General features: G+C 43.1%; 1 protein-coding gene across 1 annotated transcript; it reads right to left on the bottom strand.

Moving 5' to 3' along the window:
- Positions 1–7,390: 7,390 nt before the first annotated feature.
- LOC133361545 (uncharacterized) lies at positions 7,391–8,770 on the bottom strand. Its single transcript, XM_061580472.1, has one exon. The coding sequence runs from the start codon at positions 8,768–8,770 to the stop codon at positions 7,391–7,393; it is 1,380 nt and encodes a 459-aa protein (XP_061436456.1).
- Between the last annotated feature and the right edge of the window lie 8,524 nt (positions 8,771–17,294).

The following is a 17,294-nucleotide window of genomic DNA, read 5'->3' as shown; positions in this document are numbered from 1 at the left end:
TGCATCAGTTACTGTGACCTCAGAAGAACAGTGAGTTCGCAATATTTTATATTAATAAATATTAATGAATAATTCCCTCACATTTTCACATTAAAAAAGTAGGAGGTTGGCCCGTGATTTCCCCCAGCTGGTGTTTCACTCCCTCAAGAAGCGCAACATAAGTGAGATGGTTTTCGTTGAGACATTGTCTGCAGATAAGCTGATAGACAGGCTACCTCATCCATCAAGTACAGAAACAACAGAGTCAACTGAGGTAACTAGCGAAATGACTGAAAACAGGGTTAGTGCAAAAGCTGGTCCACAAAGACCAAGTTCAATGGCCTCCATCAATACTGCAGAGGACACGAGGACACTTTACAGTGCGGCATTAATATTAAAGATGCTTCTGTGTGACTCTCCCGGTATGAAATGCCCGTGGCTACCCACATCAGATGACCTAAATGTGAGTGAGGCAAAATCTGTCGTTCCAATTGAACTGTACAATCTGATTTCCTGGATTATTGGTGCAACTGAGGAACCAACACTGGCCCATTATGTTGATATTCCAGATGATTTGAACCTAAAAGTGATATGTATCTGTCAAGACATTGTGTATCTTGCATCTAAGGGTCGGAGGCAGACCCCTAAATCATTGTGTCTTGGTCTAACGGTTCGCCATTTAACAGGTTCATCACAAATTGTGTCACTTGTAAATAGACTAGGACATTGTGCAGCATGGGACACAGTTGTCAGTCTAGACACTAGCCTTGCCCAACTTCAACTAGTAGAGGCAGAGACAAAATACCAAAGGGATTCTCAAAGAAGGTTCCTACAGTACTTGTGTGGGACAATATTGACTTTGCGGAGGAGACACTGTCAGGTTGTAGAACTACCCACCACACAAATGGGATTATGCTGCAAAGTTCTGTAGTTGAACCTGTGTCAACAACAAACAGACAACCACTACAGAAGGGAAAACCCTCATTGAAAGTACCCCCTAGCATCCCTGTCGAACAGTACCATCAGTCTAATAGGCAAGGACCACATAACTTGTTTCATCAGGAAAGTGTTCCATTACAGGCGGACACATACAAATTGAACACGGTGTCTGCTGTACAAACTGAACTGGCATATGTTTTTGTAAAGTCCATAGATGCTGAAAGATGCACAATACCAAGCTGGACAGGTTTACATACATTACTTCAAGGTGATGGCACTCTGCAAAAGTCAGCACTGTATTATCTTCCAGTCATTGAGGCTTCACCGACAGAGATGTCAACAGTAAACACAATTCTGAAGCGAAGTGTCCAAATTTATAATCAGCTAGAACTGGACCATATAGTGTTAGTTTTTGAAAAAGCTATATATGCCAAAGCTCAGCAAATCCGCTGGAAAGATGATGACTTTACTCAGCGTAAAGCGATTAGACTAGGTGAATTTCACACATGCATGTCCTACCTGAGCATTCTAGGAAAAAGGTTTGGAGATGCAGGACTGCAAGACATAGTCATTTAGTCCAAAGTTGTTGCCCCAGGATCCATCAATGGAGTGATCAGTGGTCATCATTACAACCGCAGCATGAGGGCACACAAACTTCTGTAGGAGAGTCTGCAACACATGAGACTTCTCACCTTCTTAGATTCTCTGCCACAAGAGGAGAGATATGAGTGTCTGGATGTCATCAATGAGATCAAATGTGCATTCCCAGACAGAACAATGGTTGTTTTGTGTGCAAATGAGATATTTGACAAAATATGTCCGAAATATGAAGACTTTGTTAAAAGAAGACATGCAGAAAAGCCAACGTTTGCCGTCTGGAGTTCATACATCGACATGGTACAGATACTCCTTCTATTTGTGAGAGCAACACGAGAATCGGATTGGCAGCTTCACCTGTCAACAGTGCGCTTGATGGCATGGTTTTTTGCGTACGATCGAGTAAATTATGCTAGGTATGTATCTTCTTACTGGCTGGAAATGATCAATTTGCCCCTCACACATCCTTCTTGCCACAGTGAGCTCAGTGTTAAAGGCCAGTGGACTGTCCAACGTCAAAGTGTCCATGGATTTGCCTCGATTGCTTGCGACCAGGCCATTGAGCAAACATGCAACAGAGATTCTAAGACAAAGGGTGGTTGGACAAGGTTAACACATAATCGGGCTGCAGTATATCGCTGGATATTGTCGCAACATGAAAGGGCTGCCATAGCAAGACAATGTGAGGCAATGGCAGGTAAATCTCCCGATATAAGGAAACGAAAAGACCTTGACAGCACACGAATTAATGCTGATGAAAGGTCTGTGACCAGAATAATTTCCACCCTAGATTCCATGCTGAATCCTTTTGACACACACCAAGATGGCATTGTGTGTCTTAGCTCTGGGACAGTAGCAGCTGAAGAAATCATGTGGGATTTGCTCGCAGCTCCGGAAAAAGGGGGAAAATGCTGTCAAAGAGTTTATGGACCAAAGACTGTTATCACCATCAGTTGACATATTTGCTCCCATCAAAACACAAAAACTGAAGACCTTTAGTGACCAAGCAAAGACAAAGAAGAAATCTGCAGCAGGCAAGGAAGTGATTCTACGTGCCGACAAGAAACTATTCTCCAGATTACTCGTCATAGGTCAAAGTAGAAAAATTGACCTGCGGGAAATTCTGTCTTACTCCTTGGGAACTGTGTCATATCCTTTAGGCAGTGCTGGCATCGTCAGCTTTTCCAGAACTATCCATGCCCCTTACAAGTGACGCCCTGTACCAACACTGCAAAAGGGCAAACTACCAAGCAGCCATAATGAGACATTCTCTGAAAGGTATAATGTGTGCCCCTTCACCCATTGGCAATGGATGGCACCTCGAGGATGGTGAGTGAACAGTGACCTGGATGACTAGAAATCCTGCCCCTGAAAGTGTGTTGCAGGCAGTCCACTGCAGTTGCAAGCATAGCAAATGTGAGACTGGAAGATGTTCCTGTATGTCTACAAGACTGTCTTGTACTGATTTATGTCGGTGCCAAAATTGTGCAAATGTTTCACAGGAAACAGAAGACCTACATGGGATGATGGCTCTGATAGTAATATGGATGATACCGATGAGTAAATATGCGCTGTGTTATAATTTAAGGCGATTTTGAGCTGTAAAGAATCTGTGGTAGAATTGTATTTCTTTTTGGCAGCATTCCAAAACAAGGGGACAGTGTAGCATTTCGAGTCATTTCAGCCAACTTGGAGCAAAGTGTGCTTATATTTGTATCTTTCTGTGATTACACAGTACCTACTGAAAATTTTGATGTACAAAACATCACAGTTTTGCTAAATTTAAAATGTTTATGTTTAATTTTGCTTAGTGCCAATCCGTGAAGTTGAAGCATATTTTCTACAAATTTGCCATATTTCATGGTCTACGTTCACACTTGAGTATATAATGCACCAAAAACTGTCTCAAGTGTTTAGGTACATATATAAGTGTCAGTTTGAGAGATATTTGGTGTTGCTAAAATGTATATAAATAAAGTTACAAACAAAACCAGCAGCATAAGATTTTCGTTTTTTCCAATTCACAATTATATACATTTATGGATTTTGAAAAAAAACTGCAGGGTATTTTGCGGAGAACTTTTAACATAAAGTCGAAAATGGTTTTGTCTATGAAAAAAATCATTTAAAAAGTAGTTCCCAGGTGTGGGAACGAAAATCATTTTCTAGCCACTTTTTCCTAGTTCACCTTACGGCCTAAGACCTGTTCTTCACCTGAGGACGGCTGCTTGCGTTGTGGCTGAAACGTCGTGAGAATTATTTTATTATGTTTTAATTTTTATTATTTTATTATTTCCCTTCTACGTGATGACTTTACCGAAAGAACCACCAAGAACGGTTAAAATGACTTGCATTCCTCTCCCAGCTTATCTAAACGTCTACAAGTTGATTATAGTTTACAGCGCTGCAGTTGTGTCCATCCACTAGTGGATGAAATGTCTCCAACACACGGGGAAATTAATGACCATACTTCACCACGCTGGTCACTGTGTAATGACCATACTTCACCACCAATGTGTAATGACCATATTTCACCACGCTGGTCACTGTGTAGTGACCACACTTCACCACGCTGTGTAATGACCATACTTCACCACCAATGTGTAATGACCACACTTCACCACGCTGGTCAATGCGTAATGTCCATACTTCACCACGCTGGTCAATGCTTAATGACCTATACTCTTTGGTTCTTTCGGTAAAGCCACTTAGGTGTAAAATAACATTAATTAAAATTTAATTTAATTGAGCACGTAGGTTTATAAAATAAATGTAATTTAAATAAAATTGACTTTAAATTAATTATATTAAATGTATTAAAATTTTGATATGAAATAAATTAAATTTAAATTAATTTAAAAAAATGTAAATAAAATTTTAAGCTAATTGATTTATTAAAATTTAGATACGAAATAAATTAAATTTAAATCAATTAAAAATATTAAATTTTTTTAAAATTAATTGATTTATTAAAATGTAATTTCTTTTCTTTTAATCCCTCTCCTAGTCTAGGCAAGGCCTCAGGGTGTACGGGGTCATTTCACAACAACAACAGCAACAACAGCAACAACAACAGCAACAACAGCAGCAGCAACAGCAACAACAGCAACAGCAGCAACAACAGCAGCAACAACAGCAACAACAACAGCAGCAACAACAGCAACAACAACAGCAACAACGCTTCTCTTGAGAAAATGTTTTTTATAAAAACAAGTGAACGTACCTTACCTTGACACTCGCGAACTTTAATGATTATTAAAACAATTAGAATTAAACTGAACACTCACTCACGCACGCACACAGATGCACACAGACGCACGTGCGTTCAGCGTTGTGCAATAAAAATGGTGGCGGCCACGTGTCAAAGTGGGGGGGGGCAGCGATCTGATTGGTCGCCACGTGTCAAAGTGGGGGGGGAGGGGGGGCAGCGATCTGATTGGTCGTCACGTGTCAAAGTGGGGGGAGGGGAGAGGGGCAGCGATCTGATTGGTCGTCACGTGTCAAAGTGGGGGGGGGGGGGAGGGGGCAGCGATCTGATTGGTCGTCACGTGTCAAAGTGGGGGGGGGGGGGGGGACAGCGATCTGATTGGTCGTCACGTGTCAAAGTGGGGGGAGGGGAGGGGGGCAGCGATCTGATTGGTCGTCACGTGTCAAAGTGGGGGGGGGGGGGGGACAGCGATCTGATTGGTCGTCACGTGTCAAAGTGGGGGGGGGAGGGCAGCGATCTGATTGGTCGTCACGTGTCAAAGTGGGGGGGGGCAGCGATCTGATTGGTCGTCACGTGTCAAAGTGGGGGGAGGCAGCGATCTGATTGGTCGTCACGTGTCAAAGTGGGGGGGGGGGGGGAGGGGCAGCGATCTGATTGGTCGTCACGTGTCAAAGTGGGGGGGGGGGGAGGGCAGCGATCTGATTGGTCGTCACGTGTCAAAGTGGGGGGGGAGGGGCAGCGATCTGATTGGTCGTCACGTGTCAAAGTGGGGGGGGGGGCAGCGATCTGATTGGTCGTCACGTGTCAAAGTGGGGGGGGGGGGGGGGGGCAGCGATCTGATTGGTCGTCACGTGTCAAAGTGGGGGGGGGGGGGGGGGGGCAGCGATCTGATTGGTCGTCACGTGTCAAAGTGGGGGGGGGGAGGGCAGCGATCTGATTGGTCGTTACGTTTCAAAGTGGGGGGGGGGGGACAGTGATCCGTTAAATATTAAATCCTTTATATTAAGTTCGCTTGCTTGCTTGCTTACGACCGTGCAAATCTTTCGCTCGTTTTTTAACCCACTTCCCGTGATCCAATCGAGCTGACATTTTGCACACAGACTCGTTGTGCGAGACAATTGATGTTCGTGAAAAAAAATTCCAAAATTTTCCACTTTTTAGGAAAAAAATTTGTTTTCATATTTTATTTAAAATACCAATGTGATAAAAACGAAACTCTTACTCAAGAAAAAACTGAAATGAATAATAAAATAAAACCGCCGCCACGCATATAAAGGATTTATAGTGAAAAACTTTGTTTTTACGGGTTAATTTTTTAAATCCTTTATAATAAGTTCACTTGCTTGCTTAGGACCGTGCAAATCTTTAGGTCGTTTTTTAACCCACTTCCCGTGATCCAATCGAGCTGACATTTTGCACACAGACTCGTTGTGCGTAACAATTGCTTTTAGTGAAACAAAAATTCCAAAGTTTTCCACTTTTTAGGAAAAAAATGTTTTTTCATATTTTATTTAAAATACCAATGTGATCAAAATGAAACTCTTACTCGAGAAAAACAGAAATGAATAATAAAATAAAACCGATGCCACGCATGTAAAGGATTTATAGTGAAAAACTTTGTTTTTACGGGTTAATTTTTTAACAACCGTGTTTATGAATGTCCACAAGAATACAAAGTGTTGGCATCTCTCAATCACATTTCCCTCAAACCACCAATTACAGTTTGGACGGCAGTATCACAAATATTCAAAGAGGTTTAAAATATACAGAAACAATATCTTGCACGTCCCGACACTTTCGACAAATTTTAACTGCAAACGCAATCATCAGATCAGCAATTAAATACGTCCCGTACGTTTGTTGCGTTGGCAAGGACGACACGAAGACAGTCGTTGCAGGGGCTGACGCCAAACGGGTTACTAGGAGCTTCCGCCTAGCTTTTCGGGGAAGGGATAATACAAGACTTTGGATAAGCTCAATCTCCCCAGGGGAAAGGGTACACGGGGGGTTCCCTACGCCTCCCAGACTAACGGGGTCTACCCACAGCGGGGTAAAGTAGCCCCCGAACTTGCTGCTATTTCTCCGCTACCCTGGGTCCCCGCTTCCCCACCGCTCACGAACCCGGCTCCTGGCGAAAACCTCGTCCACGTCACCGGTCACCCCCCCCTCAAATACTCGAGGGGACATGATGTCACTTTTCGCGAGGCGAGTGTGACATCCCGTCGCCACTCTACCCCTCAACACGTTGGCCACATTCTCAAACGGAGAACTCACAAACGCCAGTGATTAACTTAAATCGCATATATAAGCTCCTAGCTTGGCAGTGTCTCATTCTTCACCTGAGGACGGCTGCTTGCTTTGTGGCCGAAACGTCGTGAGAATTATTTTATTATGTTTTTTTTCATTATTTTATTATTTTATTACTTCCCTTCTACGTGACTTACCGAAAGAACCAAGAAGATGAATCCCTGCAGTCACGAAAGCTTTAAATCGAAATTTTATTATGTTTTATTTTTATTATTTTATTACTTCCCTTCTACGTGATGACTTTACCGAAAGAACCAAGAAGATGAATCCCTGCAGTCACGAAAACTTTAAATCGAAATTTAAATTGCAAGACCGCAAAGGACGCAAGACGACAATCAACGCCGCCGCCGCCCGTTGTGCCTACACGTTCCAGAAGACCCGGTTAAGGACCTTGTTGACGTTCCTGATCAGAGTGGCATTGTATCTCCACAGCGTCAGGTCCACGACCAACGACTCGAGCGGCAGGTCGGGCCGCTTGGCCGCTCGGTAGTGGTGCATGATGGCCGTGTCTCCGGGCACCGTCTCCGAGATGCCCAGCGCGTTGAGCGCACTGTGCACCGAAGTCTGCAGCACCGCGCGCGGGTTCACGATCATCTTGGTCGGGTTGAAGACCTCCGGCTGGTTCGGCTCCCGTCTGATGCGGCGCATGATGTTGACGCCCGGGATGGCGTCCCACGCCTGGAACTTCGACCCAAACTCTTCCGACGCCGTGTCGGGAAACACGTGGTTTTCGAACAAGTAAATCTCGGCTCCGTACCTGTCGTTCAAGTGCCGTACGAGGTCCTTCCAGTCGGCGTGCTTCAACGGGACGATCACTTCGTCTATGTCCGTGAGGACCAGGTAGCGCGTGCTGTACATGTGCCGATACACGCAGTCGTTGAGCGCCGCTATCTGGCCGTAGTAGTGCAGCTCGCCCGGGTGCTCGGGGTAGTGCCACCCTTTGGACACTCGCACGTAGTCCGCGATGGGCCACTGGACGACCTCGACGAGGCCCGTCTCGACGTAGTAGAGGAGCACTCTGTTCAGCTCGGAGCTGCAGCTCGTGTTGTACACGGTCACGCGGCCCGCGCCCAAGATGCGGTACATCTCGATCGCCTGCACGAACTGCAGCGCGTTGCCGTAGTTGCCGAAGAGCGTCGAGATGCAGACGCTGAATTCCCGCGTGAAGGTTCGGGGCGCGCGGAGCCGATTTCGCACGGGCATGAACACCCACTCGGCCTCTTCCTCGCCCGGTGTTGCGCGCGCCCGCCGGACGGACACGTGTCGCGGCGCACAGCCCGGCGGCTCCGTGCACAGGAAGTCGGCCGCGCCGTACGGGAAGTCGAAGTGATCCGAGTGGATGTAGGTGCTGGCGGTGACCGTCACGATCCCCGAGCGCCCCCGGCAGCAGAAGCGGCACGAGAGCGCGTCCGGCTCGTACCGGTTGGCGATGCCGATGACACGCGTGCTCCGACCGCCCTCGCGCAGGTCGTGGTACGCCGACACCAGGAATGTGTTGGTGTGAGGCACGCGCACGATGGACGTGTCTTGCAGCGCTCCCCGTTGCCCGCACAGCGTCACGCGGTCGATCTTAGCTGAAGCGGAGCCCGGCTTTGGCGTCAAGACGGACGAGTTGCTGAGCGCGTGGCGGTCGTCGCGAACGAGCGAGCCAGTCCTGCGGAACTTGTACGCGACGCTCAGCAGCAAGAAGACGGTGGGCAGCAGCGAGAGGAACAGGACCGGGGGGCGTAGCTTCATCATCGTCGTCGAGGCGTGCACGGAGACAAGACGTCTGGATCAAATCTCTAGCCCGCCGTCTCAGGACGAAAAGTCTGATGTCGCTGGCCTGTAATTACATTTACGTGAAAAAAAAACACGCGCACAGAGCTTCGCATCAAAAATGCACAACACTTTACACAATTCCAGTTCAGGCAAACCTCACGTTTCAAAAAGCACTCCAAATCAAAAGACTGTATTGGCCTCGGGGCGGATATTTACAGGTACAACTCTCTGCAATTCTAGATTTGAAGCTTTCGTGACTGCAAGGATTCATATTCTTAGGTTTTTTCGGTAAAGTCACCGTGTAGGTAAAACATCAAAATTAATAAAAGTAAAATAAAATAAAATGCACGACGTTTCGGAGGCAACACAAGCTTCCGTCTTCAGGTGGAACCGTCACAGCCACGACAGCCGTATCAAGTACATGAAAGATTGCAGGAGCTACCACTCCGTTTATATAAAAAGTGTGCCGTACTTGGCCCTTCCCCTCTCCAACCATTATATATACGGAGTGGTAGCTCTTGCAATCTCTCATTTAATAATAAAATCATTCTCACCACGTTTCGGCTACAACGCAAGCAGCCGTCCTCAGGTGAAGAACAGGTCTGTCGGGAAGGCAGCGTCTGAAACGGGAAGACAGCGTTTCAGACGCTCAGGTGCAAAGTCCAGAGGGGAGTCAATGTAATTGTATAAATTACAACGAATTCTATTAATCTGAAAATATGCAGTACATAACACCAGCTGGGTTGGTGACATTTAATGAGCATACAATGGATTGTTATTTTGAGAATATGCAGTGCATATTACCGGTTGGGTTAGTTATAGTTAGTTAGATTAGTTAGATAAGCATGCATTCAATGGTGTATTACTAAATAATACGCTCCCAGCAGCACTGAGACTGTAGCTGTTAAAATGTATTTTTTTTATTTCTCTCAATTTCAAAAGATGATCTAAATACACCATTGGAACCTCATTTGCCAGTAAAAAGCTGATAATTGTTTTTTTTTTACCCTTCTATCTGGCAACAAAACTGACACCTTTTTTTACAAGGAGTCATGTTTACATAGACCACAATACCTGCAGTGATAATGCAAAGAAAAAACACAACCGTAGGCTTTCGCGACCAATGCTATTCATAATCAACGATTTTTGGGTTTAGATCGCGTTTATTTATAAATGTGTCGTGACCCTCCACCACCCGACACGGCCAATCAGTAAAAATGTGTCACGTTGACAAAGACAAATAGTTCACTGCTTTAGCCCACCGGTGTGTTGAAGCAACAACATTTACAATTTGAGTACGACGTTTCGCTGGTAATTGCAACCAGAATCATCGGGCAATTCGCCAGAATGGTGAGGCTCTCCTGTGTCTCCCGTTCTTATATAGAGCAGCAGCAGGGTGACGTCATCATTAACTCGTTAACTCATCAGGTGCAAAGATTCAAGGGGGGAGTGATTGTAATTATATACTAGATTAGTAATCAGGCTATTGTTACGATGCGAGTTGTAGATTAGTAATCATTTGGAATGTGTTTTATTGTGATTATGCTACATTAGTAATCAGTTAGTGGTTGTTTCCCTTATAAGTAATTGTAATGTATCTTATTTAATAATACGCTTCCAGGCCGCACTAAGCCTGTAGCTGTCTGAGCGATTAAAGTTATTTCTGTTTCTCTCAATTTCAATCGATTCTCTAATTAGTCTTTGCCAGTAGTAACTAGTTTTACACAACACTTCCACGTTGTCAAAATCAATTGAGTGTCCCTGTTGGCATGCATGTTCTGCTACTGCCGACAGTTGTGTTTGTGATAGTTTAATATTTCTCTGGTGTTCTTTTAGTCTTACACTAACGTTACGCCCTGTTTGTCCAATATAACATCTGCCACATACACAATTAATCCGATATACACCTTCTGTTGATAATTTAGGTAATTCGTCTTTAGTGCACGTTACTAGTTGTTGAATTTTGTGTACTGTACCAAATCTTACTGTAATGTTTTGCTTTTGCAAAACACGGGCTAATTTATCAGTTACTCCTGAGATAAATGGTATTTTTATTGTTTTAATAATCTGATCGCTTTCAGCAGTGTTGCTTTGCGATCGTGATTTGGCTTTTAGTGCTCTGTTAATTTGAGCATTATTGTAGCCATTCTGTCTTAGTGCTTCTTTAACATGTTTAATCTCTCTCACTAGACTTTCACCATCTGACACTGTTTTAGCCCGATGTATGAGCGTCTTGATAAGAGAGGATTTCTGAGCTGGGTGATGATGCGAATCTGCATTCAGATAGGCATCAGTGTGCGTTGGCTTTCTGTAAACGCTGTGTGTTATTTTACCGTTTGGGCCATGCCCAAGTAAAATATCCAGGAACGGGAGTGTGTTATTCACCTCCATTTCCATGGTGAACTGAATGGCCGGGTTTTGTGCATTGAGATGATTTAGAAAATCGTTAAGTGTATCTTTACCATGTGGCCAGACAACCAAAGTGTCATCCACATATCTAAACCAAAAGGATGGTTTTAATGTGCTCGAGGCAAGTGCTCTGGTTTCAAAGTTTTCCATGTACAAATTTGCTATAGCAGGAGATAAAGGAGAGCCCATTGCTGCTCCCTCCCTTTGTTTAAAGAATTCGCCTCTCCATAAGAAGTAAGTGTTATTTAGACAATGGTCTGCGAGTTTCGGAATATCTTTTGCTAAACCTGTATTCTTTACCAGTGTATCAAGTAATTTAAGCGACTCGCTCACTGGAACCTTAGTGAATAGCGAAATCACATCAAAACTCACCAAAATATCATTAGGGTTAAGTTTAATATCTTTGATCATATTCACAAGATGTTCTGAATTTCTTATGAATGATGATGTCCTACCGATGTAAGGCTGAATTTGTTTAGTTACATATTTTGCTAATTTATAGGTGGCAGAGCCAATTGTACTGACTATAGGTCGTAAAGGGATGCCGACTTTATGGATCTTTGGTAGCCCATACAGTCTAGGTGGTTTTGAAGCCCTTGGCTTCATTAGGAATTGCTCATTTTTTGGGATTAATGAATTTGCAATGATTGCAGTAGTCTTACGTTCCAAAGTATTAGTTGGATCTCGTTTAATTTTAATGTAGGTACTTTCCTCTAATAAATCTTTAATTTTATTATCATAATCGCTTCGTGACATCACTACTGTAGTGCGGCCCTTGTCAGCTGCTAGGATTTGAATATCTTTGTTTAGACGAAGCTCTCTTAAGGCTTTTGCCTCGTTCGAGCTAATATTTACTTTAGGTACTTTACTATTCTCAATAATTTTGGCAACCTCGTGTCTAGTCATCTCTGTCTCATTATGTGGAAGGAGTCTTACTGCTGATTCTACCTCAGCAATTATCTCATCCACTGGAATTGTGCGTGGGGTAACGGCAAAGTTAAGGCCTTTAGAAAGGACAGAAATCATGTCAGTGGTTAAATCAGTGTTAGTCAAGTTCATTACGGTTTTGTTTTCAAATTGTTCGTTTTTAATAGGGATTTGTTTATTGTAAAGTCTAGAAAATTTGTTAATTTGGTTAGCATTTGTTAGATTAAACACATTATCAGCCGATTGTTGTGTTATAGTATCGATTATATTCCAATCATGCATGGACACACTATTGCTTATATTTAAATGTAAATGCTTTAGCGATTCAGAAATGTTGGATAATTCACTCCTGTTGTGTTGTATTCTTTCTATTAATAATAATTCGCTAGCTTTGTGTAGTATTTTGTTAGCCTTAGAAGACTTTATGTGATGTGTTATTTTAACTGCGTTTGGTATTACCTTCGAATCTCTGCACCTTTTGAGGAACGCCAATGAAGATATCAATTTCATCCGCTTAATGCGGAGCTTCTCCAATTTTCTGGTTTTAAGAAAAGTATCCTCCCCATAGAGGTTAGTCAGTTTAACACGTAGGCTTTCGCGACCAATGTTATTCATAATCAACGATTTTTGGGTTTAGATCGCGTTTATTTATAAATGTGTCGTGACCCTCCACCACCCGACACGGCCAATCAGTAAAAATGTGTCACGTTGACAAAGACAAATAGTTCACTGCTTTAGCCCACCGGTGTGTTGAAGCAACAACATTTACAATTTGAGTACCAGCGAAACGTCGTACTCAAATTGTAAATGTTGTTGCTTCAACACACCGGTGGGCTAAAGCAGTGAACTATTTGTCTTTGTCAACGTGACACATTTTTACTGATTGGCCGTGTCGGGTGGTGGAGGGTCACGACACATTTATAAATAAACGCGATCTAAACCCAAAAATCGTTGATTATGAATAACATTGGTCGCGAAAGCCTACGTGTTAAACTGACTAACCTCTATGGGGAGGATACTTTTCTTAAAACCAGAAAATTGGAGAAGCTCCGCATTAAGCGGATGAAATTGATATCTTCATTGGCGTTCCTCAAAAGGTGCAGAGATTCGAAGGTAATACCAAACGCAGTTAAAATAACACATCACATAAAGTCTTCTAAGGCTAACAAAATACTACACAAAGCTAGCGAATTATTATTAATAGAAAGAATACAACACAACAGGAGTGAATTATCCAACATTTCTGAATCGCTAAAGCATTTACATTTAAATATAAGCAATAGTGTGTCCATGCATGATTGGAATATAATCGATACTATAACACAACAATCGGCTGATAATGTGTTTAATCTAACAAATGCTAACCAAATTAACAAATTTTCTAGACTTTACAATAAACAAATCCCTATTAAAAACGAACAATTTGAAAACAAAACCGTAATGAACTTGACTAACACTGATTTAACCACTGACATGATTTCTGTCCTTTCTAAAGGCCTTAACTTTGCCGTTACCCCACGCACAATTCCAGTGGATGAGATAATTGCTGAGGTAGAATCAGCAGTAAGACTCCTTCCACATAATGAGACAGAGATGACTAGACACGAGGTTGCCAAAATTATTGAGAATAGTAAAGTACCTAAAGTAAATATTAGCTCGAACGAGGCAAAAGCCTTAAGAGAGCTTCGTCTAAACAAAGATATTCAAATCCTAGCAGCTGACAAGGGCCGCACTACAGTAGTGATGTCACGAAGCGATTATGATAATAAAATTAAAGATTTATTAGAGGAAAGTACCTACATTAAAATTAAACGAGATCCAACTAATACTTTGGAACGTAAGACTACTGCAATCATTGCAAATTCATTAATCCCAAAAAATGAGCAATTCCTAATGAAGCCAAGGGCTTCAAAACCACCTAGACTGTATGGGCTACCAAAGATCCATAAAGTCGGCATCCCTTTACGACCTATAGTCAGTACAATTGGCTCTGCCACCTATAAATTAGCAAAATATGTAACTAAACAAATTCAGCCTTACATCGGTAGGACATCATCATTCATAAGAAATTCAGAACATCTTGTGAATATGATCAAAGATATTAAACTTAACCCTAATGATATTTTGGTGAGTTTTGATGTGATTTCGCTATTCACTAAGGTTCCAGTGAGCGAGTCGCTTAAATTACTTGATACACTGGTAAAGAATACAGGTTTAGCAAAAGATATTCCGAAACTCGCAGACCATTGTCTAAATAACACTTACTTCTTATGGAGAGGCGAATTCTTTAAACAAAGGGAGGGAGCAGCAATGGGCTCTCCTTTATCTCCTGCTATAGCAAATTTGTACATGGAAAACTTTGAAACCAGAGCACTTGCCTCGAGCACATTAAAACCATCCTTTTGGTTTAGATATGTGGATGACACTTTGGTTGTCTGGCCACATGGTAAAGATACACTTAACGATTTTCTAAATCATCTCAATGCACAAAACCCGGCCATTCAGTTCACCATGGAAATGGAGGTGAATAACACACTCCCGTTCCTGGATATTTTACTTGGGCATGGCCCAAACGGTAAAATAACACACAGCGTTTACAGAAAGCCAACGCACACTGATGCCTATCTGAATGCAGATTCGCATCATCACCCAGCTCAGAAATCCTCTCTTATCAAGACGCTCATACATCGGGCTAAAACAGTGTCAGATGGTGAAAGTCTAGTGAGAGAGATTAAACATGTTAAAGAAGCACTAAGACAGAATGGCTACAATAATGCTCAAATTAACAGAGCACTAAAAGCCAAATCACGATCGCAAAGCAACACTGCTGAAAGCGATCAGATTATTAAAACAATAAAATACCATTTATCTCAGGAGTAACTGATAAATTAGCCCGTGTTTTGCAAAAGCAAAACATTACAGTAAGATTTGGTACAGTACACAAAATTCAACAACTAGTAACGTGCACTAAAGACGAATTACCTAAATTATCAACAGAAGGTGTATATCGGATTAATTGTGTATGTGGCAGATGTTATATTGGACAAACAGGGCGTAACGTTAGTGTAAGACTAAAAGAACACCAGAGAAATATTAAACTATCACAAACACAACTGTCGGCAGTAGCAGAACATGCATGCCAACAGAGACACTCAATTGATTTTGACAACGTGGAAGTGTTGTGTAAAACTAGTTACTACTGGCAAAGACTAATTAGAGAATCGATTGAAATTGAGAGAAACAGAAATAACTTTAATCGCTCAGACAGCTACAGGCTTAGTGCGGCCTGGAAGCGTATTATTAAATAAGATACATTACAATTACTTATAAGGGAAACAACCACTAACTGATTACTAATGTAGCATAATCACAATAAAACACATTCCAAATGATTACTAATCTACAACTCGCATCGTAACAATAGCCTGATTACTAATCTAGTATATAATTACAATCACTCCCCCCTTGAATCTTTGCACCTGATGAGTTAACGAGTTAATGATGACGTCACCCTGCTGCTGCTCTATATAAGAACGGGAGACACAGGAGAGCCTCACCATTCTGGCGAATTGCCCGATGATGCTGGTTGCAATTACCAGCGAAACGTCGTACTCAAATTGTAAATGTTGTTGCTTCAACACACCGGTGGGCTAAAGCAGTGAACTATTTGTCTTTGTCAACGTGACACATTTTTACTGATTGGCCGTGTCGGGTGGTGGAGGGTCACGACACATTTATAAATAAACGCGATCTAAACCCAAAAATCGTTGATTATAAAAAACACAACTCTGATAATGTATGCACTGTCCTTGAAGTTGACTAGGCTCTAAGGAAAGCTGTCTCGGGTGTGGACCAATCAACTTCAAGGACAGTGCATACATTATCAGAGTTATGTTTTTTGTTTGCATTATGACTGCAGGTATTGTGGTCTATGCAAACAAGACTCCTTGTAAAAAGGTGTCAGTTTTGTTGCCAGATAGAAGGGTACAAAACTAATAATCATGATCTAAATAGTCGTGGCCAATAACAATTCGTTTCACACAAACATCGACATATTTCCTTGGTGTTATTTGAGTCTTACTACTGGCCAATAATAATTATACAAGCTGTTGAAATTAAGAGAAATACAAATATTTTCAAATAATTACACAGCCACCACCACGAGGCTCCTGCTGGAGAGGCACAGAGAGAAGAACAAAGCTGTGCACGTGTCGTTCCTCGACCTTGAAAAGGCATTTGACAGGGTCCCCCACGACCTCATCTGGCACTCGCTTCGATCCCATGGAGTCCCTGAAACCTACGTTCATTGGGTGCAACTCCTATACAAGAACGTCACCAGTGCAGTCAGGTGTGCAGTGGGCATATTGCCGCCATTTCCCATCAGCGTTGGAGTGCACCAAGGATCGGCCCTGTCACCACTCCTGTTTATCCTGTGCATGGACACGATCACTGCCGACCTGCACACGCCCCTGCCATGGTCAATTCTCTACGCGGATGACGTCCTCCTCTCAGATGAAGAGAGAGGAGAAGTGGAAAGACAAACGCGCCTGTGGAAGGAACGTTTGGACGAAAACGGGATGAGGTTCAACATCAAAAAGACAGAGTATATGGAGTGTGGCTCCCAAACCGACGGCACCATCAGCATTGACGGAGAAGATCTGAAGAAAGTGACGGACTTTAAGTACCTGGGCTCCACCATCAGCTCAGATGGTAGCATCACGACTGATGTGAGGTCACGAGTCAATGCGGCATGGATGAAGTGGAGGAAAGTCACCGGAGTCCTCTGTGATAGGAAAATGCCGGATAGGCTGAAGGGAAAAATTTACAAGACCATCGTCCGACCGGTGGCACTCTATGAATCCGAGTGCTGGCCAGCCACAACTGTACACGAACAAGCTCTCCACACCATGGAGATGAGGATGCTCAGATGGAGCCTCGGACTCACTCGATGGGATCGTGTCATGAACGAAGACGTTCGGAAGCGACTTGGTGTGGCCCCCATTGCGGACAAGATGCTTGAGGCAAGGCTTCGGTGGGTACGGCCATGTGATGCGAAGTGAAGAGTCATCAGTGGCCAAGACTGCCATGCGTATTGAGCCAGAGGGCCGCCGTCCACGCGGACGTCCAATGGATGGATCGAATAAAGGAAGACATAAAGACGGTCAAC

This window comes from Lethenteron reissneri, unplaced genomic scaffold (genome assembly GCF_015708825.2).
Source record: "Lethenteron reissneri isolate LAM-NWPU_2019-01 unplaced genomic scaffold, ASM1570882v1 scaffold_1133, whole genome shotgun sequence".
In the NCBI taxonomy this organism is placed as follows: domain Eukaryota; kingdom Metazoa; phylum Chordata; class Hyperoartia; order Petromyzontiformes; family Petromyzontidae; genus Lethenteron; species Lethenteron reissneri.
This window is presented reverse-complemented; position numbering and strand designations above follow the sequence as displayed.

Coding starts and splice junctions, on each gene's coding strand:
- LOC133361545 (XM_061580472.1), bottom strand. CDS start 8,770: ATGATGAAGCTACGCCCCCCGGTCCTGTTCCTCTCGCTGCTGCCCACC.